The 23,710-nt window shown below is 46.5% G+C and overlaps 1 protein-coding gene across 4 annotated transcripts; it reads right to left on the bottom strand.

Moving 5' to 3' along the window:
• Positions 1–471: 471 nt before the first annotated feature.
• LOC446056 (histone acetyltransferase p300) lies at positions 472–22,990 on the bottom strand. Of its 4 annotated transcripts, none has more exons than XM_029836424.1 (30): positions 21,141–22,990; positions 18,861–19,474; positions 17,628–17,789; positions 17,229–17,538; positions 16,838–16,951; positions 16,227–16,469; positions 15,950–16,055; positions 15,452–15,577; positions 15,245–15,362; positions 14,943–15,126; positions 14,520–14,597; positions 14,059–14,144; positions 13,403–13,555; positions 12,664–13,134; positions 12,226–12,462; positions 11,937–12,123; positions 11,300–11,451; positions 9,359–9,598; positions 9,185–9,273; positions 8,048–8,158; positions 7,655–7,711; positions 7,282–7,359; positions 6,963–7,030; positions 6,617–6,767; positions 6,059–6,319; positions 5,640–5,805; positions 5,229–5,396; positions 4,974–5,135; positions 4,154–4,435; positions 472–4,067 (listed from the first exon to the last, which is right to left on the bottom strand). In XM_029836424.1, the coding sequence occupies exons 1-30, from the start codon at positions 21,232–21,234 to the stop codon at positions 918–920; spliced, it is 8,418 nt and encodes a 2,805-aa protein (XP_029692284.1). In that variant the 5' UTR covers positions 21,235–22,990; the 3' UTR covers positions 472–917. The 4 variants fall into 4 exon arrangements, with proteins under 4 accessions (XP_029692284.1, XP_029692285.1, XP_029692286.1 ...); XM_029836425.1 differs by having other exon boundaries at positions 8,048–8,128; XM_029836426.1 differs by having other exon boundaries at positions 11,333–11,451.
• Between the last annotated feature and the right edge of the window lie 720 nt (positions 22,991–23,710).

Here is a 23,710-nt window from a genome sequence, read left to right as displayed (position 1 = left end):
CCCTCCCCGAGGCTCCAGTGCTCCAAAATAAACGTCTTTGAAGGAAGGAGTGCGCAGGCGTTCAAGGGAGAGGGTTTGCATGTTTGTGAGGGTAAAGTCCAGCACGGGCGACGTCCCACGCAGGTGATCGGGACGCCTCAGCGCGTCCAGTCAACATCTGGAACTCACAGCGGCAAACCCTCAACCACTGCAATAAACACTGACGCTCGATGATTCCAAGACCCAACTAAACACTTCTAAAGTGAAATGTAATATCCGCTACCCCATCAAATAGTCAATAACAAAAATAGATTTCTATATGAAGACCTCTCAGGATACATAACACCCCCAGCCCCTGAAAATAAAATAAATAAAGCAATCCGATTAGAAAAAGAGGATATGCAACATGTCTGGATTAACATTAATAATCATCCACATTATTCTGCAAAACAAACGATGGGAAATGAAACAGTACAAAAAAAAAAAAGAATCTTTGCATTAAATCCTCCCTCTTTAATTCTCAACCATTTCTAAAATCTTAAAAACATTTCTTTAAAAGGCAATTACTCCTATTAATCCCCCAAACCACCAAAAATACCGCCTTTTTTATTCGATAACAGGTGGAAGCGGGGGGGTGGGGGGGGGGGGTGGGACATAAGAAACCACCACCCTTTTTTTTGTCCACAATTGGCAAAAAAATATATATTAACAGCAATAACTTACAATTCATTTATTCTAATTTATTTAACGACTGCTGGATTTATTGTTCATCTCCCATAGGAAGTTCAGTTCAATGCATCTTTATTGAAAACATTTTAAATAACATTTAATAATAGTATAAAAAAAGGCTAAGTGATAACAATAACACTGTCCTGGGTGAGTGCAGTTTGTGCGAAATATCAGAGCATTTTGGCTCAACTCAAAATGTTAAAGAGTTCCTACATAATGTTTAATGGATTATGATTCATATTCTGGCCCAGCGGGTCCTGGCCGTCCCCCCCCGGCCTGTGGAGACCGGTCATGCTGCTCAGCTGAGAGAGCATGGCACTCTGCTCCGCCCCAAACTGCTCCATAGAGTTCTGTTGCTGGGCTGTTTGTTGTTGTTGTTGTTGTTGTTGTTGTTGTGGAGGCACCACCATCCCTGGATGATGCTGGTTCAGATGGTTGGGGTGTGGGGAGCCCGTCTGCATCTGTGGAGAGATGTGATGTGGGGAGGGCTGGGGCTGCAAGCGGGGGGACGGGCTGGAGTGTGGGGGCTGGGACTGAGGACGGGGCGACGGCTGTGGGGACCGCACCTGGTTAGCCAGGCCCTGCAGATGTGGGTGGGGGGACATCTGAGGCTGCTGAGGACTCATGGGATTATTGTGTTGGGCTGGTGACCCCCCAGGGCCCAGATGCTGCTGCTGCTGCTGCTGCTGCTGCTGCTGCTGCTGCTGGAGCAGCCGTTGGTGGAAGGCCTGCTGCAGCAGGGAAGATGGAGGCGCGGGGCTGCTCTGAGCCGGCTGAGGGGCTTGAGGTGGTTGTTGAGGACCTCCTCCCACCCCTCCACCTGTCTCCCCCCCCGGCAGGCCGGACAGGGCGTTATGCTGCTGCATCTGGAGGTGGTGCTGGTGCTGGAGCCTCTGCTGAAGGGCGACGGAGGCCTGCTGCTGGGGCACCGCGCCTGCGTAACCCTGCTGTCCTGGGGGACCCCCTGGCTGCTGAGGGCCAAGGGGGGGCCCTCCTGAAGGGCCCTGGCCCACTTGAGGCGGTGGCATTCCTGGTTGTCCCAGGTAACCCTGGCCCTGTGGGGCCTGGAACTGCACATGATTCACCATCTGCTGCTGCTGCTGCTGCTGCTGCTGCAGTTGCTGCCGTCTTATGAGCATCTCTCTAAACTGGGGGTTGTTGATATTTCCCATCTGGGGCCCCTGGCCCTGCAGGCCCCTCCCAACACCCTGCTGCTGCTGCTGCTGCTGCTGTTGCTGCTGTTGTTGTTGCTGCTGCTGCTGCTGCTGTTGTTGCTGCTGCTGCTGCTGCTGCTGGAGAGCCGACATTTGCTGCTGCTGCAAATTAGTGAGCATTGGCCTCTGCTGCTGTAGCTGGGTCATGGCGGCCATGTTGACATTGGGCCCCTGTCCCCCCATGTGCAGGCCCGGCTGCCCGGGCCCCGCGGCGCCCATGTTCCCCTGTGGGCCTCCTCCTGTCATGACGTTAACAATAGGCCCCGCTGTGGCTCCGGGGCCTCCGCCTGGTCCTCCTTTATATTTCGAGGCCCTCTGTTTGATGAAAGCTGCCATGAGCTGCGGGTTGGAGCGCAGGATGTTGAGCACCTGCTGCTGCTGGTGTGGAGAGCTGGGTGAGCGCAGGGTCCTCAGCAGCTCCTGGAGAGCTGCCTGTGGGATGTTTCCACCGGGAGGAACCATCCCAGCTACACCAGTGGCTCCAGAAGCTGCGCCTGCCTGAACGCCACCAACAGCACCCTGCTGCTGTGATATGCTCATCAGGGCAGCCTGGCCCTGACTTTGTTGTTGTTGTTGTTGTTGTTGTTGGTGGTGGTGGTGTTGTTGTTGTTGTTGAATCATTTGTTGCTGCTGCTGCGCCGCCATCATCCCAGGATGTCCCATTTGGTTCATTAGAGCTTGCCGCTGTTGAGGCGCCATCCCCTGGTTTGCCCACTGCTGCTGAGGGTTTTGGTGCGGGGCGTTCATCCGCTGCTGTTGAAGCTGTACCTGAGGGGGCAGCTGGCCGTGGGGGGGGTTGCCCTGCTGGGGGGGCTGCTGCTGCATGGCTCCGCCGCCACCAACCATCATCACTTGTGGACCGCTCTGGGCTTGATCCATGTGCGCCCGGGCGGCGGCCACTGGGGCGGGGGCCTGTGGAGGAAGTCCCTGTGACGCCCCCATCCCTCCTGGCCCCGTGTGTCCCATGGTCATTTGGGGGCCCTGGCCTTGTTGGTGGTGAGGCGGCATCAAGCCTGCCTGTCTCTGCAGAGCCATCTTCCTTTGGGCGTCGGCTACTTGCTGGATTCTCATTGCAATTTCCACCGCTGCGGGTGGGGGCCCAGGTGGGGGCTGCTGCTGCTGCTGCTGCTGTGAAACAGGGGCTTGGCCCTGAGGCTGACTGGGAGGATGTTGGCCTACGATATTTCCAGCCATCATGGGGGCACCGGGCTGCTGTTGGGGAGGTGTCACGGAACCAAGGATTGGTTTGCCCTGGGACTGATGGATCGGGGAGGACCCGGGGGGTCTGTTAGCATATAGCGGCATGTTGTTGTGATGCTGTTGAAGCTGCTGAGGTTTCGTCCCCGCCCCGCTTTGCTGCTGCAGTTGGACATGGGGAAGCATTTGTTGCTGATGCTGGGGGGAGCTCATCACCCCCCCAGCCCCACCACCTCCGCTGCCCATCTGCTGGAACTGATAGTGAAGGGGGTGCTGCGCAGGCACCCCGCCTGGCTGCTGCTGCTGCTGCTGCTGGACACCAGCTATTGGGCCCAAACCCTGCTGGGGGGCCGCGGGCATCGCTTGAGTTGGGGTCTGAGGCGTTGGGGGTTGAGTTCCACCAGATGTTGGGGTGCTCGGTGCTGTAGTGCCGTTGTTCCCCGGTGATGGGAGTCCAACCTCGGAGCCCATTGGGGGTGCTCCGGCTGGCTGCCCAACTCTTTGCATGCTCGCCATTCTCCTCCGCAACATCTGGGCCTGCTGCAGTCGGTGCTGCAGCTGCTGCTGCCGCAGCTTCTGCTTGATGTTCAGACAGAACGGGACGGGACACTTGTTCTCCTGGCAGTGTTTGGCGTGGTAGCAGCACAGAGCGATGAGCTGCTTGCAGATGGGGCAGCCGCCGTTGGTCTTGCGCTTGCAGCTTTTTGTGTGCTGCACCACGCGCTTCATCTTCTGGCAGGACGGCAGCGAGCAGTTGGCGTTGCGGCACTGGCACGCGTGCACCAGCGACTGGATGCAGCGCTGGATGCTGAGGCGACGAGAGTCTCCCGGGCTCTGGGTGGATGCAGCAGCCTGGTTGTTGCTGTCATCGTCCAGTCCAAGTCCCAGCTTGTCCATCTTGTGCACGTGACCTTTAGTATTGTAGCAAGTGATGCACAAGTCATAGTCCTGCAACGAAAAAGCAGATGGGAACATTTAGAATATTTAATAGAGCGATAATAAGAATTGGATGAATGAACGCTCTCTGCACTCACCTCACAGACAGTACAGTGGTAGCGGGTTTCCACGTGGTGTTTACATTCATTGCAAGTGTAAACAAAGCGGTCCTGGCTCTGACTGTGCAGCTCCACCAGCATGCACATGGAACTCCACTTGGACCTCCTGAGAGAGCTGAACTCCAAGTGTTTGTCCCTGCACAGGGTCAGGAAGGCGTCGCGGCCGTCCATAAGGTCGCAGGCCATCAGCGAGTCCTGGTCGGTGATGGGGGGCAGCGAATTGGCCGTCGGAACAGCAATGAGGCGGATAACGAAGAAGACCTGGAAATTGAAGAACGAGGATCAGCCGCCTGGTTTTTGATTCAGCACTTTCACCTTTATTAGCTGTTATCACCATAAAGCATCAACTGAATGGAAATTAAAGCACCGCCTCTTTTTACAGTAGATGTCAATTTACCTAAATAAACACGATTTTAGTGCATCGGTAAGGTCGCCGCCTGGCTGTTGCTCCCCTCCCCAAATCAGGGTGAGGCAGTCGGACAGTTGACAACAACTAAGTTGTGAAGAGGGAACACATTGAAACCCAACTGGCGCCGAAACCTGGATATCAGGCTTAAGGTCCAGTCAGGAGACAATGATGTAAAAAGAGCTCATGCCAACGAGTGCAGAGGTGACCATAGCAACGGCGGCATGAACAACGGGACCAAAGTAGCTTCTTCTTTTCCACTAAATATAAGGCACAAACTGCCTGGAGGGCTCTTTTGTGCTTCGCATCCATGTTTACAGTGAAAATCATCAGCCCGTGTGTGTGTGTGTGTGTGAGAACAACCAGAAAAGCAACTCTGCCTGTAAATCTCACCTCCTTATGCTTCTCCATGGTAGCGTAGAGCTTTTGGGAAAGATCGTTGGAAACATTAGGCATCCCCGGTTTCTTCTTGTTGGCTCGGCTCAGTCCGCTCTTGTTCTTGCTCGTCTTTTTATTATTTTTCTTTTTGGCATTTTTGCTGTCTCTGTCTGTGGCCTGCAAATGTTTTGAAGTCGGTGTAAATAAAACAATCATAATTTTGGAGTAGCAAAGTTCCAGGAAGTGCACTCAACCCTCTGCCTGACTCACGTCGGTGCTTTCGTTGGAAGTGTTGTTCTCCTCTCTCTTCCGCTCCTCCTCCTCCTGCTCCAGCTCCTTAATACTCTCCTCAAGCACGTTGGGCCAGAAGTCCCCCTCAAAGTACGGCAGCTCCTTGGCGCTCGTCAGTCGATCTTCTGTTGCCTGCTTGAAGACGTCCTGTGTGAAAGAGGAAGATAGTGCCGGAGTTTTTACACATTTTAAATTTCTTTAAATTAGTAATCAAAAATGGGACCTATGTTAACTCATCATATCCACTAAATGGGCACAACACAGCTAGCTTTGAACAAATCTAAAGGCTAAAACAAATGGTAACCCACTCGTCAACATAACGGACTGACAACAAATGAAAGATGAAAATCAGAGACGTAACATTTACAATCAACAGATGAAATGACTCACTTTATAATCGTGGACGATGCGTTCAGAAACGGCTTGATCCAGCATTTTCTTATACCACTCCTGCAGTCGTTTGGGCTTGGGAATCTTCTGGTCTATCGGGTGGCAATGGAAGATATAATCATCCCCTTCGCTGGGGGGACACGCCCAGATGTGACCTGTCGTGTACCTGACACACGGGCAGGAAAAGTTGCATTCGTCATAAAAACATTTCTACTGCAAACAAAACACATGGAATCTGGATAACAGAAGCATATTTCACAGTATATCATTTCCTTAGACTAAATAACAGGCTTTTTCACCCTTTGCATATAAATATCACAGCGATTAACACTTGAACGACACTGACTTTACATCTTTTGTCACACTACAAAACATGAATGAGTTTTCCTTTACAATATATATTATTTTGCCCCTCTTACCCCTGCCTCTTGACATATTCCAAGTAGCCCAGCAGGATTTCATGGTAGACAGCAGTCCTGAGGTGTCGTGGCTTGAAGAAGTGTATACTGTCCAGGTAAGAGATGTACACTCTTCTCTGGTTGGGGGGAGGACAGTCGGAGCCGTACTCTTGCACATGCATGCCGAAAAAACACACTTCTGTCCCATCGATGTCCTCGAATGCAAACAGCGCTTTCAATCTGTACGGGAAGGACTCGGCCATCTCTCCGCTGTCAACAAACCTGAAAAAAGGAAACAAAAGAGGCGTGGGCTAAGAGAACAGATCACAGTGGCTTCCTGTCTTACTTTACCTGGGTGTTTCATCTGAACCGCACAGGACACATAGCAACACAAAGGGTTTGGAAGCAGTTGTAACAAACTGATAGCTCCCGGATAGCGTTGGTGGTAGTTATTAAATTAATATACTTACAGTTACAAGGTACAGGAAGCAACCTGCCACAGGCTCATGACTGGAACCCCAGTTTTATGGTAGCCCTCTCCTTCACATACACTGAAAACTTGTCATGCAGTGAAATTACCTTGATTTCATGCCTGGCTTGACCTCAACCACCTTGTCTGACACATGGACCATACGGATCGTGACCTCGCCAGATTCAGGATGGTTCTGCCGCTTGATAAAGTCATTCACTCTCGTCTCCAGGTAGCTCCCCAGTTTGGTCTGAGGAAGCCCTAAAAAAGAGACACTTGTTAATAGAGAAAAAGGGTAGGAACAATCACGTTATTTACACTATGGTGATGTCATTGCTGCCATGTGACCAGTCGTACTGCCGACTATTGATGACCAATTACACACGTTTCCATTTTTCCTGGTCATAATTCAAAATTAAACATTTTGGGATTCTGTCTTTAATGAAATACACTTACTTTTGGCGGAGTATTTGTTCTCTTTCCGTGTCTTATTGGACATTTTCAGGCAGTTGTCACATACAAAGCTGTTCAGGGGATAAATAATAAGGTTAGATTTTCATCTTTAACCCTCTTTATCATGATCATCACTAATAAAATGAAATGGAGGAAATAGAACTGCATCAGGCTGAAATATGTGCCGTCAGGTTTAACTCTGTTCTGATATCAGCATTAATCATTGCTTTTGATTCATTTAAAAGTTAAAAGACTACAGAGAGTAAAACATCTCTTCATCCAACACAAAACAACAGGAGTGTGTGCATGTGTGAACACTCACCCCGATGGCCAGATAGTTTCATTATGTAATACACAAATCTGGTGCATTTTGCGGCCACAGTCAAGACATTCTACAAGCCTGTGAACAGACGGACAAGAGAAACCAGCAGATGCAAAAATCTGTGTTAATAAGGCAACATTGTATACATTAAAGATTGAGGCTCTGCACAAGCTATAGACTTAGTACAACTTGGTAAAAGTTGTGGCAACTATCCAGAGTAGACTTGTTAACACCACAAAAACACCAAAACTATTTCTTCGTTTTATCCCCTACGGTACCACCTCAACATTCTTCATCCTACAAGATCACTACATTCTATGGTGGCATGCACTGTGCTAATTATAAACAAAAATAAATGGTTTATTTGCCGTACAACTCGGGGTCGAGTGTGTCATTCTTCTTTCGCTGAAACTGGTCTTTGTTAATGGACCTGTGAGACATATCAGAGAGTAACATTTACTAGAAGCAAAGAGGGTCCAAAGATCAGATCACTCTGATCTCACGTTTACAGAATGTCAAATTGCACCCACAGGATCCATCAATTGCTACATCATTATCACTACCACTCTGGGGCAAGGACTATGTCAAACTATATAAACATAGAACAAAACTTTATCCACAAATTAGCCTTCGGCAACTATTACAGTGGCCTAGTTTATTCAAAATAAAGAAAACAAGAACAAATTGGTAAAAAAAAAAAGGCAATTAAATGGTACTGACAGAGGTGCACGCAAAGACTTTTGTTATCATTTCAAGCAGTACTTACGTCTGGGGCTGGGAGGGGTCATCTCCCAGGGAAACACTTTCGCCCTGGATTTCGTTGAAACACTTCTCACAGAAGTGGTACCTGTCAGCAAGAAGCCCATATTTTGGTGAACTACACGTTCGCCATCAGCACAGCCAATCACAGAGAGGGCACGAAGAAGCAGCCGCCAATCAGGGCAGGGCAGGGCAGGGCAGGGCAGGACAGGCCAGGGGGCGGACACACAGGAGGAGGCAGAGGGCAAGGTAGGTCGTCGCCAGGAGGAAGCAGCCAATCGTGATGCAGGGTTTTTGTGTGGGCGGACGTTTTGAGTTTGCACGTAAATTTTGGAGTGGATGATTGGTCACACCAAAACAGGCCAATGCAGACATCACAAGCATTAAAAAAGGAGGGAGAGAAGGAGAAAGGGAGGGAGATGGGGAGAGGGTTCAAAATGAATATTTAAAAAAAAAAAGAGGCGTGAAATCATTTGTTACAGGTCAGATGAAGACAATGGAGAGGTCAGAGAGGGGAGGGAGAACAGGAGGAGACGAAACAACAACAACAACCAAGAGGACAGAGAGCCAAGGCAAAGCAAAGATTAGCATCAGACGTTCAGTGGTAAACAACAACAACATTACAGCGACATGAAAGACCACTAGGCGCAGTGGAGAAGGGGAATGAGGATATGAGTCTCTGCACGTAAAAAGGGTGGATGAGAAAAATAAAGCAAGAGACCCATCATCCTTTCAGTTCATTTATAAAGTGGGAACCTTTACTTCTGGTAGTTCCATTGGATATTCCTCCCTCACCCATGTCAGAAAATCTCCTCACATGCTGTGCAAGTACACTCGGTGGGAAACAACAGTTCCAGGAATGAAAGAATTAACTGAAGCCAGGAGCCCACTTTATGAATGACAACATAAATTAAAACAGTAAACTATGAAAGTGGATGGTGCCAGGGTAATTAAGTTGAAGCCAAATTAATCTCATCTGTGATTGCACGGATTGATTCTATTTCCTATCGAATGGCAGCAGCGTGCAAAATACAAGACAGACTTGCTATCTTATCACGGCACAACCTTCATTCCTAATACTGTCTGCATGTTACTGGTCTGTGGTCCGGGTGTGCTTGTGCTCTAGTATGCCCGCAACACGTACCTGTTCTGGTAGCTAAAATAAGCAGCGTCACGTTGGATGGTGCATAACTGTTTTCCATAGCAGCACAGAGTTTGGGGGGAAAATTCAAACTACAACAAATAGACAAAAAAAGGTCAGTGTTAGACGTGTTGGACTAAACCTACATGAATCAGATATTTTATGTACTCTCCTCACCTTCCTCCCACAACAGTATCCAAGACCTTGCATGACCGGATCAATCTCGGACTCAAACACTTCAGCTAATTTAGAGCAGTACTTGTAGACTCGGGATGTCTTGCGGTTGTACAGCCAGGCATTGTTGAACATCAACCAGATATCGTCCACGTACTGCCAGGGCTCCTGGTACTGTCCGGTATCCAGCTTCCGTTTTATAGTTGACAGATCCATGGGGTTCTTCACAATGTCAAAGTAGTCCTGGTTGGGGAAGGGGTGTCATCCGAAAGTTTGGGATATGAGAGGGGAAAGGGGAGACAGTGGAGAGAACAGAGGATGGATGGAAGGGGTTTCATCATCCATGGGAAAAGATGAGAGATGGAGAACAGTGTGAGCAGCAGCGGTGGCGACAGCGGCGGTGGCGGCATCATCGTGGTCGTCATATCAAGGTTGTCATGGAAGCGTTGACCAGGTGGTACCAGAGTAGGGAGACAAGAGGGTGCAGGGGGACAATGTTGAGCACTGCAGAGAAGAAGGTGTGTGTGCAAACAGAGAAACATAACAACTTCTGCCCTCTAGCTCTCTGCTTTGCACCCTTTAGTTCCTGTCATGCTGTGACCAGGGACCAGGGAACCACCACATGTCTCTGTCAACTTCAGGTGATTTTGAAATATGCGAGTATCTAATGCAACCTGGGTTTATCCGGGTAAAATAATAGTCATTAATTGCCTTTAAGAAAAGCATGTTTGTATATTTTTGCCACACAGTGAAAGAGCACAGTAAAATAGCCAATGACAAAGATTCTTAGCTATAAACAAAACAAAAGTTCAGGCAATCAGGGTGCAAAACCAAGAAGAACAGAGCAGCGGCCAAAGCAACAGGCACACAACATACCATCGTAGCAATATAGCAGGTGGCATTCACAATGCCAACAAAACCACAAAGCAGCATGAGGGGCTGCGGGATGGCAGAGCTAAAACCCAACAGTGTTAAGGTGAAGCAAATATCACAGGGTGAGATGAAGTTCTTTCATTTCTCTCGTTAACATCATCTCCACCTTTGCTGACCTGCTTTAACAAGCACTTCACAAAAAAAGTTCTCTGTCTCAGCATAATTTTTTAGTCTTTATTCAGAGAATGTTAGGCTTTCACAGTGGTTCTAGGGCCTGATGGAAACATTTAATTTTGATTCATTTTTGAGCCAGAGTACCAAATTTCCAATTGGAGACAAGTCAACTTTGTGTGATTTTTCATGGAACTAGTGAGGGCAACTTGACAGTCACCACTGGACACTGCTCACTTGAACATTGTCAAACAGCTACTGGTGAGGAACTGAACTTGAGAGGAAGCAACAAAAAATTAAATATAAAATATCAATTAAAACCTAAATGTAATGGGCAAAGATTAAGTGTGGTAAATGAAAGCAATGGATTTTGACAACACTGTGCTAGCATTAGCTCTGCACATGTACTCAATTCAATTTTAAATTAGGTTTCTGAAATAGGACTTTCAATTTAGGCCAAGTGTGCATACAGATGTGACTGCTAACACTATAAATTACCATCTGATTTGTATTCAATCCATTTGGAAAGGCTCCTCGGTTCGTCTGACATGTGCATACCTCGTCAGGATGGGGTTTGCCATTTAAGTATCCGTCTAATCGCTGCTAATTGCAAATTATGCAGCAGTTGGCATATCTGGATCATCTGGTCCCAGTATTGGCAAATATATAGATTATTATTTCTCCTTATTCAGCCAAATCAAGAACTGTTGTGTCATCACAACAGTTAAATGCTCATGAGTCACTGCTTTGATTTACAAACACACACACACACACACAATGAAAAATCTTTTATCCGTCATGCAATTGAAGAACTAAGCGAAAGAAAAATGGAGTGAACAAAAAAAAGAACAAACTTTTTTGAAGAATTAAAACAAAATGTCAGCCAGTGCAGTCCCTTACCAGGTTAGATTTGTTACTAGTTCGAATACGTACAGGTATTCCCAGTAACTGGGGGTCCACCGGCTGGCGGAAGGGAAGGGACTCTGGATCCTGTCGGTACAAAGCCTCCAGGGTGGGCATCAGAGCCTGACGCAACTCCTCTGGCTTAAAGACTGGAAGAGGGCAGAATTATACATTAAGAAGGGCACAGTGCATCTACAGAGCACATGTAAACAAAAAAAAGTTTTCATGCTAAATCTTAAGACTGAACACTATTTCAACCTGGAGGGAACCGGATTTTTTTCTCTTGCTCTTGTGTTTTCTCATGATCTCACCACAGCAAATTATTCATCCATTAAATATTTATTAGACGAAATGTAGCATGGGTGCTTTTGCTCACATGCTACAACTATTTGCTGTGTTATCCATCAACACAGGCCTTCTGAGAGGGTAATGATCCCATTTTTTTTTTAAATTAAGCCTTGATTTCACTGACTAAATACTATTTAAACTGAGGTGATTTGCCTTTTATCTCTGGACTTTGCTGTAAAATCTAACAAACATTTAAATGAACATCAACCAAAGAAGGAACAGGGAAAATAAATGAATTTCTAGAATGAAAGAAAAAAAGTTTAAAAATAAGACATTTCAGAATTACCTTTCTTCTTACTCTGACAACTGGGTGTGGAGCTGTTGAGGCCTGTGGATCGCACTCCCTCCTCCTCCTCTTTAGGCTCTTTCTTTATATCTGGCTTCTTTTCCTCATCTGTTACTGACACGGAGGATGAAGTTGCGTCCATGGGCTCCTCTTTACACCCAACTCCCAACGCCTTTTCTTTTTTGATCTGTGTCAAAGTATTTGTTAAAAAAGAAATTGTAAAAAAAATGTATGTTACTTTTTTACGATCCAGACAACAATGTCACCATGTGAGCTGTAGCAAACTTGCCTCTGGTTTCTCCTCTGTCTTCACTTCCGGATGACCTTTGCCCTCTTTTTGGCTGTGGGCGTCTTGGTCCTCTTCCTCCTCCTTTTCTTCCTGCTTCTTCACCTCTATTTTGATATCTTCTAGACTGGGTGGGAGACCGTCGCCTGTAGTGAGCAGGGAGCTTGGCTGAGTACTGCTGTTGACCGAGGTTGGAGAGGACACCTGACCATCTGCTGTCAGGGAAGGCTTCGGAGATAGCTGGAGGACAAAGATGGATGGATGGATAGAGTCAAGCCATGTTCAAAAGTGTGAATCTAGAACAAGTTGTTTAAGATGAACTGTTTCTGGAAACTGACTGAACAGAAAACCTAGAAAACCTGTTTTTCTATTCTCTCAAAGAGGAATAAATACAAGAAAGGAAGGTTGTGTTATATAGAGAAAATGCAACAATTTACTCACTGGTGTCTGTGGCAACTGCAATGGCACATGAGCATTTTGACTAGGCACTGAGGATGCAGGACCTGCTTGGGGACCTGAGGCAGCCACAGCCCCCAGCTGACTGGCCTTTTCAGAGATCCCCGTCTGGCCCAATAGCTGCTGCTGTGAAGCCTGTTGTTGTGGAGGTTGCTGGGGCGTGCCTGGTGTCTGTGGCTGTGGGGTTTGAGAGCGGGGTATCGTAGGAGGAGGCGTTTGACGAGGTTGAGGGGTTAAACTGCGGGCAGGAGAGGGGGAGTTTGTTCGGATGGGCGGACAGTGGGGGTAGACGTTGGACTGGGTGGACGTGGTGGATGGAGACATGTTAGGCAACGGTCCAGCACCACTGGCACTACCGGGCCCCATGGAGCCTACTGTTCCAGAGCCTGGAGCATTAGAGGCGGACTGTGCTGCAGGGCTGCTGGCTGGGAGGGAGGGTGGCATTGGCATCTGATTCTGAAGGGTTGAGACAAAAAAAAATAAAATAAAAACACACACCGTGATTGACAATTAAACATTGGCCTACAACTTTTGACCTATTACATTTAATCCCGGTTAGTCTAAATAGTGCCAATGGCAATCCATGGCATCAAACAAGCATCCCCGCAGATAATTGATGACACAGCGTTTACTCCAATTCATCACGTTTACAGAAAATCTGACCTAAACAGGTGTGCAGTCCCACCCGTTCCTGGACTATAAAGAACTATGGCTCGTTTCTTACCACTGGAACAGCAGTTTGTGCACCCGGCTGATTCATTCCAACAGAACCAGGACCACGACCTGGACTGGACCCTGGAAATTGGCCTGGAGGGAGGTACTGGTTCTGTAACTGTGTGGGATTGGGATGGCTGATCCTTGTTGATCCCATACTCATCTGAAGGGAAAAAAAAGAGTGTTTAGAGACTATAATAGACTATTTCAGGAAATGGTGGAAATTTCAGTACATATACAAAAAATGTAAACATCTAGGTCCTTCAAATTATTATGTTGAGTTGAGATTAATTAGTTTGCATTATTCAATTGATCAAATGTCTAACAGAATTTACAGAGGTGCAGGAAAGGGTTGATGCTCCAATACCATTAGACAACAGAGCAAACGCAGACAAGGACCATTCTAATCAACATGTTGGCCCTCTTGATGCGAGGGTTCAGTACAAAAAACTCATAATATTGCTTTCTGTCAGGAGTCTTTTTGGCCTGACAATAAAACAGTAATGAATGGGAATTTATTGTAATTTATGTAAATTATTCCACAGAGGTTATTAATCTGATTAAAATCTTCAACCAGATTAGTGAGCTGCAATAATAACATAATCTTGAGATGTAGCTCACCTTGTAAAACCTAAAGCAATCTGTAACATGGCAACAAATACCAACCTGGTTCCCTGAAGGATTTAGAGGAAGAGGAGGCGTTGGCCCCTGTCCCATCGACTGCATCCCCATTTGGCCAAACTGGTTCATTCCTACATATGAGCATAGTGTTGATATTGTTATTATTACTGGTAGCAGTGCTCCTATTACTATTACTAGGAACAGTCAGAAAGGTTCACAGATGGAGCGAAGCTTAAAAACAGCCAACCATTCCACTGTTTGTTTCCTCAGTGCCGTGTTGTCTCCAAGACACGGCGCTGAGGAAACATCAGTGTGTTTTAATGGGGCGGCGTCTTCTCCCATTAGTCCTTGTCAGATCTTAAATTCACACATTTTAAATAACTAAAATATTTATTATAATTAAAACAAAAAACAGCGGTAGATGGAAGAATAAACATTTGTGGAAAATCTTTTCATTTAATCATAATTAAGGAAACTCAAGGTCAGATTTGCTTTAAACACAGCACCTGCTGGGTTCTGCATCCTGTTGACCATCTGGGTGGGCCCTGCTGGTCGGACCATGGACGGATCAGTGTGGGGACCGTCTAATGGATAAGAATTTAAAAGTTACTTTGTCTCAAAGTTTAAATACATTTATAATATCTGTGTGGTTTAAGATTTACGGCATATTATGGTAGTACAATAAAAAATAACTGGCCTAAAAATGACAAGAAAAACATTTTAATATTTTCAATTGAATGCTATGTTGTTGTTTTTTTAAAACAATTATTGTGTTTTTATTTTGGGAATCTAACATGTTTAATTCTTACAAAACCAAAGTGTATCCAGGGGTTTTGTGGGTAATTAGACAGGTAACTTGATATATTTAGAGAACTTAAAAAGATCCCACACAATTTCATCAGTGTGCAAGAGAGGTAAAAACTGCTTACTTGGTGGTTGAACTGGACCCATGGGTGGTTGACCCATGCTTGGGGGCCCCTGTGGGGGGCCCGGGGAGGGGATGCCAGGTTGGCCTGGCATCATGCCCTGCTTCTGAAGTCGGGTCCTTCTCTTTTCTTCCAGCTCCTTTTGAATCTTGTAGATTTTCTCTGCCAGGAGGTGATAATATTCACCCTGGACAGAATACCAGGCAAAAAGTGAGGATATTTCTGCACATATGACACTAAGCAAAAGAGTTCTTCTTATTTCTAACATCATTCAAGCCCTTAGACACTATGTGCAGGTTTCTCACCCGAGTGTTAGCTGACTCGTACATGTCGCCCTCAACCTTTCGGGCATAGGCCACGAGATTCTCCATCCGCCGATCTTTAAGTGCAGCTGGATCGGGAGTAGGAAATATGGCCTGTACACTGCAATCACACATGCACAGAAACAATGAAAATGATTTCACCATCAAATTGGTTTGGTCCAATTCAGGGGAAAGGGAGGGCAGACTTACAGCTTATGGACAAGATGGTTGCGGAGATCCTGTGTGATGTCTTCATGCCAAGACTTCCTTATGCCTGCAGCAGAAGGCGCTGCCGTGGGCATGGATCCCACGTTTGCCACACCATCATTGAGCAAGCTGAGGAATGTGACAGTCAATGAGGCCAAAGGGATGAAGCCAACATAGTACTCATTCTCACACCAGAGAAAGTTATAATGTGCACTGGATTTATCGTGTCACGCATCAAAACGCGAGTACAGATTTTTCCAAGACCACAGGTGTTGGGTTTTTAAATTAAATTAGGAAACAGAAAATGATCTTGAAAGCACTAATGTGAAGTCACCCAGTCGTTGCAAATCAAAGATAAATGGTGCAAACCTGGTGTAACAGTTCCGAATGCATCCACCTAGCTATTTTCTACTTTAAATACATATGTAGATGATTCTATCCATTGAGTGAAGCAGCTACCACATGATTTAGACTGAATTACTGTATGCAATATAACCCTACCTCTGAGCATTCATGTTGCTGTGCAACATTGCATTTGAAAGCACGGCAGACTGCTGGTTGGGAGGCTGCACACCAACTCCACCATTAACGCCCATCGAGTTTCCACCTGGAAGCAAATACTTTTTTACAATTGGATATGCTTATTAATACAGATTACATAGGAGTGCACATTTGCAACACGAAAGTGCCAGAACTGTTGGGAACATTAACATCAGATTCTGTTAAGCATCAAAAGGTTCAAAGTTACAACAGCAGTGAATATGCACAGCAAACTAACCCATAGAGTTCAGAGCCCTCATTCCTGGTTGACCCTGCAGCCCCTGGGTTGGCATGTTGGGCTGTGATGGCTGCTGTGGCATCTGGTTGCCTTGGTAAGTAAGACCCAGTGCAGCATAGGCCCTCTCTATGGAGCTGGGGTCAATCTGGTTGGGAGGGTTCAGGTTTGGATTGTTGGACTGTCCACCAGGCAAACCAGCACCTAAAGAATTCACCAAACCCACTCCTGCACTGTTCAAAAGAGCTGTCAAGAGAATGAGGGGACAGAAGTAAAGTAGAGTAAACATCAGCTTTACTAAAGGATTCTCTAGGACTTCAAGTGAGGTGGTATCAAGATTATCTAATACTTTAACTTAATGCAAAGTCTTTTAAACACAATGTGACCAATAGTAGTCGATGTAATCATGTACAACTTTGCTGGTTGGGTCCGGTCTAGAAACAAAAGCTGCCTGCAGGAGCGAATTACTGCATGTAGCTGCTAGTGGCTAAGAGTAATACATCATCTGGAGATAATGGTGAGCAGCAGCCAATTAAAATATTTTTGACTGATTATCAGTCATTCTGAATAAAATGGTGAAGGATGGAAGCGCACATGCACGCACGCACACTCACATTGCTGATTCCTTTTGTCTCCAGCATTTTTCAGTGGCAGGCATACAGGACAGTCGTGTCGTGTGCAATTTTTCCAATGAGAGATGATCTGTCTGGATGAGGCACAGTGAGCCACTGTGGGAGAAAAAAAACAGAGGAAGAGGCGTTTGAGAGGAGGACAATTGAACAAACAAGAAAGAAACGGGGGGACGGGGCATACAAGGTATTGCAAATGTGAGCATGAATACTAAGCTGAAAAGATAGAGAAAGTCTCAGAAATGAACTTTAGGAGCTATTCATTAAAAATTATATACAGATCTAACTGTCAAACTATTAAAGAACAACCTTTTACCTTTTCTGACAGAACTTAAAGACTAAAAAAAGACTAGTCAGCCTAATTAAACAGGCTCACCCTGGCAAGACTTGCCAGCCTGGCAATGAGTCATGTGGTTGAGTACATTCTTCATGGTGCGGCAGTGAGGCAGGTTGCACTGTCGCACTTCACCGTTGGCCTGCTCCCTCCGCTGGCACTTGTGAGCGTGGAGTAGAAGGACCAGCTGCTGTTGGATCAACTTGCGCTTCTCTGGGTCTGCTGTTGGAGGTCCTGCGCTGGGACCAACCCCTACAGGACCGAGACCAACCGGACCCACGCCTGTTGCTGCTACTGATGCACCACCAGGAACACTGACTGCTCCGGGTTGTTGCTCCTGCTGCTGTGAGGGCTGAAGAGATAGAGCATGTTGCTAAGGGCGAACCTGGAGTAGCTTCAGTACAAATGGCTACAAATCAGCCTGAGGAGACAGAAACTTACCATCCCAGGTAACGTCTTCTTGTCCACATTGAACTGATTAAGCATGTTTGGCATGCTTGCCTTATTCTGGAGCGGCGATCCCAGCCCTGCTCCAGGCAGCGCCTGGCCTGCAGACTGGCTGTACGGCCCAGCATAGGGCCCAGTATTGGCCATCATGTTCATCTAGAAACACAAGACAAGGCAAGAATACAAATTATAGAAATAAAATGCTGCCATTTTTCATCTAAATTGATTTCAACGGCATAACAATGACACATGAGGTGATAATTGTTACTTGATTGTGACGAATCTGTTTTTATTTGATACCTCTGAGTGAAAAGCAGAAAAACAAAGGTGGGGGGGCAGTGAATGTAGATGATGGTGACACGGTACTGGTGCACCGAGCAACTGCAGGATGATCAGAAAAATCTCAAAAAGCTGCTTTTGCTGCTGCTTTTGCTGCTGCAGTCATGAGACCCGTTCTGCCAAAGTATTTCCCATCATCATTTGCGATACTGATTCACACCTTTACAGTACGATTGTAACTGTTGTGGGACGTGATGAACATGTGGGTTAACCATCAAGCCGCAGAGAAAACAGAGGTGCGTCTGTGGGCCTGACATGAAACCACATTTGCACCTGCTCTAGAAAGCTGTCCCCAGCGGATGCACAGGAGCATTACTGCAGAATTACTCCACGGTTTCTGAACTGACAGATTGCAAAAAACCCAAACATCTTTCCACCCAACCTGTCAAAGCATCACCTGTGAGGGTATCTTAAAGTGCAGTCACACAATAAAATCTGTTCCATTCTAGTCCGGCATCAGCTTGATGATGTGGGCTTCTGCGCGGTGCAGAGGATAAATTTATTTATGATTGTTCCCCCACAAAAAGGCAGCAAATGGGAATCACGCTGGTTGGAATAAATGCGAGATCAACGTGATGAAAAGATGTTTTTAAAGTGCTGCTCTGTGTGTAAAGTTGTTAGGTGTGTTCTCAGTGGGCCTGAAATCTTTTTCATGAGGGTGCGACTGGTACGGCTGTGCATGGAGGCAAGCAAGGACGGACAAACGTTCAAGGTAGCCGAGGGAACCTGGCCCAGATTCTCGTGTGAACCTACTCCCTGTAAAACATAAACAACAAACACCTATATACAAAACCATTCTTGCTGAAAGCCTGGAGGCCTTCTGAAAATAACCGGTCGACAGTAGGAACACTACGGAGCGACGTCTCTGAGTAGATTTAGGGGACATACCTTGTTCAATGCTCCTGGTTGCTGTGGTCTCATCGTTGCCTGAGCCCCAGGTACCATTTGCTGGCCACCTTGCTGCTGCTGCTGCTGCAGCGTATCTGCTAGCAGATTGCTGTTGTTACCCATTCCCGTATTGCCGGGGTAACCCATTCTCGGCGAGCCGTTCATTACTTGCCCACCCATCATTCCATGCGGCTGCTGTCCAGGATTGCCTTTCTGGGTACCCATCATGGCAGCAACCCGACTGAGCGCCGCCACCCCCCCAACCATCCCAACCTGCGGCATCAATCCGGGTTGTTGTGGCTGGCCGTGGGGATGCATACCTTGGGGTCCACCAGGGGAGACTCCGACTCCCCCCATCATCCCCATGGGAGCCCCGGGTGCTGTGCTGTTGGAGGCAGGGACACCCTGTTGTGGTGGCGCACCAGCTCTTAATAACTCAGATAACTGTTTGTGTTTTGATGCGGCATCCTGCCCGCCCAATCCCAGCCCCCCTAAAGGTCCTGAAAGACTAGTGTGAAGTTGGCTGAGATCCCCTCCGTTAGATAGACCGAGGTCTGCAGAACTGATGAGCTCATCTGGAAGGTCCTGCTCCAACTCAAAGGGTGATCCAAAATCTACACACGTAAAAAGAAAAAAAGAATCTTAGTGATATCATTTGAAGCAGAGGGGAATTTTGACAGAAATGTAGGTGTTGTGTAATTACAGAAGTTCTTATCTCAAAAAACTGAACTAGCATTAGAACCTAATGAGATAAACCCGAGCCCATTGCTTGAATAGAGCACACAACAGCTAATCATCAAGTACACAGGTAGCTTGCCATCTCTACACAATGCAACATTTATTTGAAACTGGGTTCCAAATATGCAGAATGATCATGCACGACCAGGTCAGAGATGTGAGAGCCCAATAAATCAACGTGCACGTTAAAGAAGAATACAACAGGTAGGTTCAAAATTGATCAACGCTAACTCTCCCTATTTACTCATTTTACTCCATTCTACCCCTATTATGAGACCAAATGCTGTAGGAAAATAAACATGTGAAACAATAGCCTCCCAGAAAAATGCAAGAAATCGAAGCTACTTTAAAGATTTTACGCAGTTAAGTCAACCAAACACCCATTATTTCCCTTTAAGGTCGAGATTCCAACAGTCGACTGATGAAATGCACGTCTCAAAATGGGAATTATAATGGGTCGCAGGAACATGGTTGTGTTGTGCACGTTGAGTGCCGAATCACTGCACAAAGTCAATTTCAACAAGTGCGGCTCAATGTTTAAATCGGACAATGGGGGAGTACAAGAAAGGGCTTTGTTGGAGGTACAATTGCCAAAATGAAAAGCCGTTCCCCGGGGGCATTTGAGCAAAACGCGGCAACAGTGCAAATGGTCGCACAACTTGGTCTCGATGCGGCGCTTTAGCACAACTTTAATCAAGTGTGGAACAATGGCTAGCTAGTATACCACAGTGCTAGTATACCACGGTGCTAGTATACCACAGTGCTAGTATACCACGGTGCTAGTATACCACGGTGCTAGTATACCACGGTTAAATGAAAACAGCAAGTTGTCTGCCCGCGACAAGAATGGCTCGAAACCTAAGTAGCCTATTACTTCTACTACGAACGGTCCGTTTCCCACCAAAGAGAACTCAAATTACCAGTAGATTAAAGCTGGTATTTATTTGGTCCCTAACTTGCCTTTGCTAAACAGATACCGAGCTCAGCTGAGCCGGTGGACAGCAGGGTTACCGTCCTATCGTTAGCTAGCAGCCGAGCTCGCTCGTTATACCGTTACTCTTGGTTTAATACATTTCACAAAGAAGCTTCCCCCCATCTGCAGGGTTTTAATAAAGCCAGGTGTTTTATGGGCTTGTGGTCTCGGTATTCTAATTTATAAGCGCTTGTGGGCATCGGGCAACTTTTAAACTAAACCGGGGTGACTCGACTCTTCCATTGTTTGGAGGTGGACATTATAGTTAGTAGCTAGTTAGCCCAGAGAGGCTAACACATCAAAACATCACCGCTGAAAAAGTTTTTTTTTTTTTTAGCCCAAATTGTTTACAATTTTTAGCGGTCTAAAACTTAAACCCCTTCGTTTCTCTTAAAATAAAACATTCCAACAAAAATCCAAAGCATTAATTATTAAACAGCTCTCACAGACATTACTAAGTCTGTGTGAAACTCCACAGTGACTTCCTCTAATGACCAGCAATGGACGCACAATAGTCAACACTAGTCATTTTATGTAGCTCAAAATTATAAAAGCATTAAAATATTTACCATTCCCATCACTGGCAGACACCGAGAGGGCAGGGGAGGATAGTTTGGGCCTCTTGGCTGAAGGCGCACCGGAGTCCAGGACATTATCGGCCATATTTTTCACCAATTAAAAAAAATGGAGTAAATCCACAAGGGTCAGGCGTAATCCGTTTAGGTTTTTTCCCCTTTTTTAGTTTAGGGGAACGCTCTGATCGCTCCCCCACCGCTTGGGGGACGGTAGGGGATACTACAGCAATGTTGAACTGGTTCTCGGATCTCCCTCCCGGTTCACTCTGCAGATATCGGCCCCCCTCCCCTGTCGGAGATGGTTTCCTCGCAGATTTGAACAGGAGGTGGGAAGGTGGAGTCGGGAAAAAAGGCAAGCGTGCGGCCCTCTGACAACCTCATGTAGCCTCTTCGGTGTCACAAAAACGTCCCAGGAAGCCGTCCGCCGAGCCGGACCCGGTCGTGCAGAGAGTCCAGTGTCTCAGGTGCGGTTCGCTGAGATATGGGCTGCCTCAGCCTGGGCACGGAGGTCCGAGCAGGTCCTGGTTTAACTTGTGGAGGTCCCCCTCATGCAGCGGTAAACGCTCGGTTGCATGAAAAATTTGGTCGATTTCACTTTGCATAAAGGGAGTAAAATGCAGTCACGGTGTCCCGCTCAAGCGGGATCCAACCCGAAATCACCTGAAACGACGCCTCAGAACCAGTGCCGATCTACGTTCCACGAGTGTCCTTTCCTTTGCATATGCATGGTCAATTCTACGTGCACTTTAGCGTGTGGTCGTGCCACAAACCGGGTAGAGACAGAGCTCACTGTAATTGCACATTTGGTTGTTGCAACCCCTTTTTGCACGAGTTGCAGTCTGCAAATGTTTTAAACAAAGGTTAAAGTTAATAGTCTTGACAAAGGAGCAGCATACGAAGTTTAATGAATTGGCAGAGTATTTTATGAGGGCAATCGCGCTGCAGATTGCCAATCAGCGGGCAGTCAGATTGATCCAATTAGTTTTATTTTGCAGGGGGGGGGGGGTACTTATCTTGTGCTCCAGAGAAGCTTCTTCATTCGTGCCGTGGAGAATAGTTAATATTCTGGCAAAACTGGTAATGGGCTATCCTGGCTTGGGGGAAAAATAAAAACAAAAATGAGGAGATAAAAAAATTAAGGTCCCAAACCTCCCCAAAAAACGGAATCACAAATGTGATTTTTTTTTTTAAATGACGGCGAGTCAGAGAAATTCTGGCATTCGGGAAGCTTCAGATTGAAACAGTGGCGTTAACACCCCCTCTTAAATATTTGTGAGCTGACAAAATCCTCTCATTGACTCTTTGTGATGGAGGTTGATGCTGGTAATTTCTCCCGTTTCTTTAAACCAGTCTTTATTTCCACCTCTCCCGTCTGCCCGGCAGCAATTTATTTATATAATCGTCTATGCGGACTCTTCCCTTCCTCCGCGACGAAGACATGGTTGTATTTCATGTTGATATTTTCCCTTTTTTGCTTGTTTTTTCCTCTTCGTTGCGAGAGTGTGTTGCCCTCTTCCGCCTCTCTCCGCAAACACCCCCCTTCCTTGGATTTTTCAAAGTATTTCCTTCTCATGCACGCACGTCTCTATCACCAACGCGGATTTCCGTCCTCTGACGTCTTATCTTTATGCCGATGCTGTCGCTCTGCCGGCGGCGCGGACAGGGGAGAGTTCTCCGCCGATTCTGGCCGCGACGGTTCACGGAGCGGTCGCTTTCTCCAAGTGGAGTCGCTCCTACTCTCGGTTATCTCCTCCTGTTTCTGACCGTCTGCCCGCATGAACAAAATGGCGGCTTGTTGTTTCTACTCCTCTGATACGGGGGGGAAGGGGAGGCGGCGCGCGCGGAGTGGGGGGGGACGACGACATTAGGCGTGAATGGGGGAGGGAGGGGGAGAAGAAGAGGGGAGTCTTCGTGGGGGTTCGGGAATGTCCGTAAAGCGCTTCCGGGCTCGAGCCAGCGCTCGGTGATGATCTGTAGGGGGTCAGTGACGCTCCTGGTTCTGTCCTCGCGGAACGGCGGAAGTCGAATATTCAGTCACGTGCTGTACAGTAGAGCCCTGAGGTTTAATGTAAACATTGTGTGTGTGCGTGTTTAAGTGTTCCACGATGTTAGATTAAAGAGCAAAATGTCATTTTTCACAATATTGTCTGCAACTAACCGATTTTTTCACCGTTTTAAAGACAGTGAAGCAGGTTGCAAATCAATTAAAATTTGTCTTTAAAATTTGTAAATCCTTTTTTGCATCTATATTATGGTAAAATGTTTCTTATCAAGTAGACAAGACAACGTGAAACTGGGTAATTAGCATATTCAGGTGAGTTGAGGGGAATATTGGATATAATGTAATCTGTAAATATTTACAGCATTTCAGGCTGATCCAATCAAGCAACAAACAAGAGGGACAAACCACGTCACTATCCTGGTTGCCATATAAATCGATAGATTATTATTTAAATTTAATGTACAGCAAATTTAAAGCTTTGAAAAATGGTAAATGTTCACATGACACATTTTAAAAATTAAAAAAAATTATCATGATCTATTTCAAGTCTCCAAAATAGTTA

The sequence above is a fragment of the Takifugu rubripes genome, chromosome 5 (genome assembly GCF_901000725.2).
Source record: "Takifugu rubripes chromosome 5, fTakRub1.2, whole genome shotgun sequence".
NCBI lineage: Eukaryota > Metazoa > Chordata > Actinopteri > Tetraodontiformes > Tetraodontidae > Takifugu > Takifugu rubripes.
Note: the sequence above shows the minus strand (reverse complement) of the source record. Positions and strands in the feature narration are given on the sequence as shown.

Coding starts and splice junctions, on each gene's coding strand:
- LOC446056 (XM_029836424.1), bottom strand. CDS start 21,234: ATGGCCGATAATGTCCTGGACTCCGGTGCGCCTTCAGCCAAGAGGCCC. Junction 16,952..17,228: donor GGCTGGCAAGTCTTGCCAGG/GTGAGCCTGTTT, acceptor TTTCTCCCACAG/TGGCTCACTGTGCCTCATCC. Junction 12,124..12,225: donor AGACAGAGGAGAAACCAGAG/GCAAGTTTGCTA, acceptor ACTTTGACACAG/ATCAAAAAAGAAAAGGCGTT.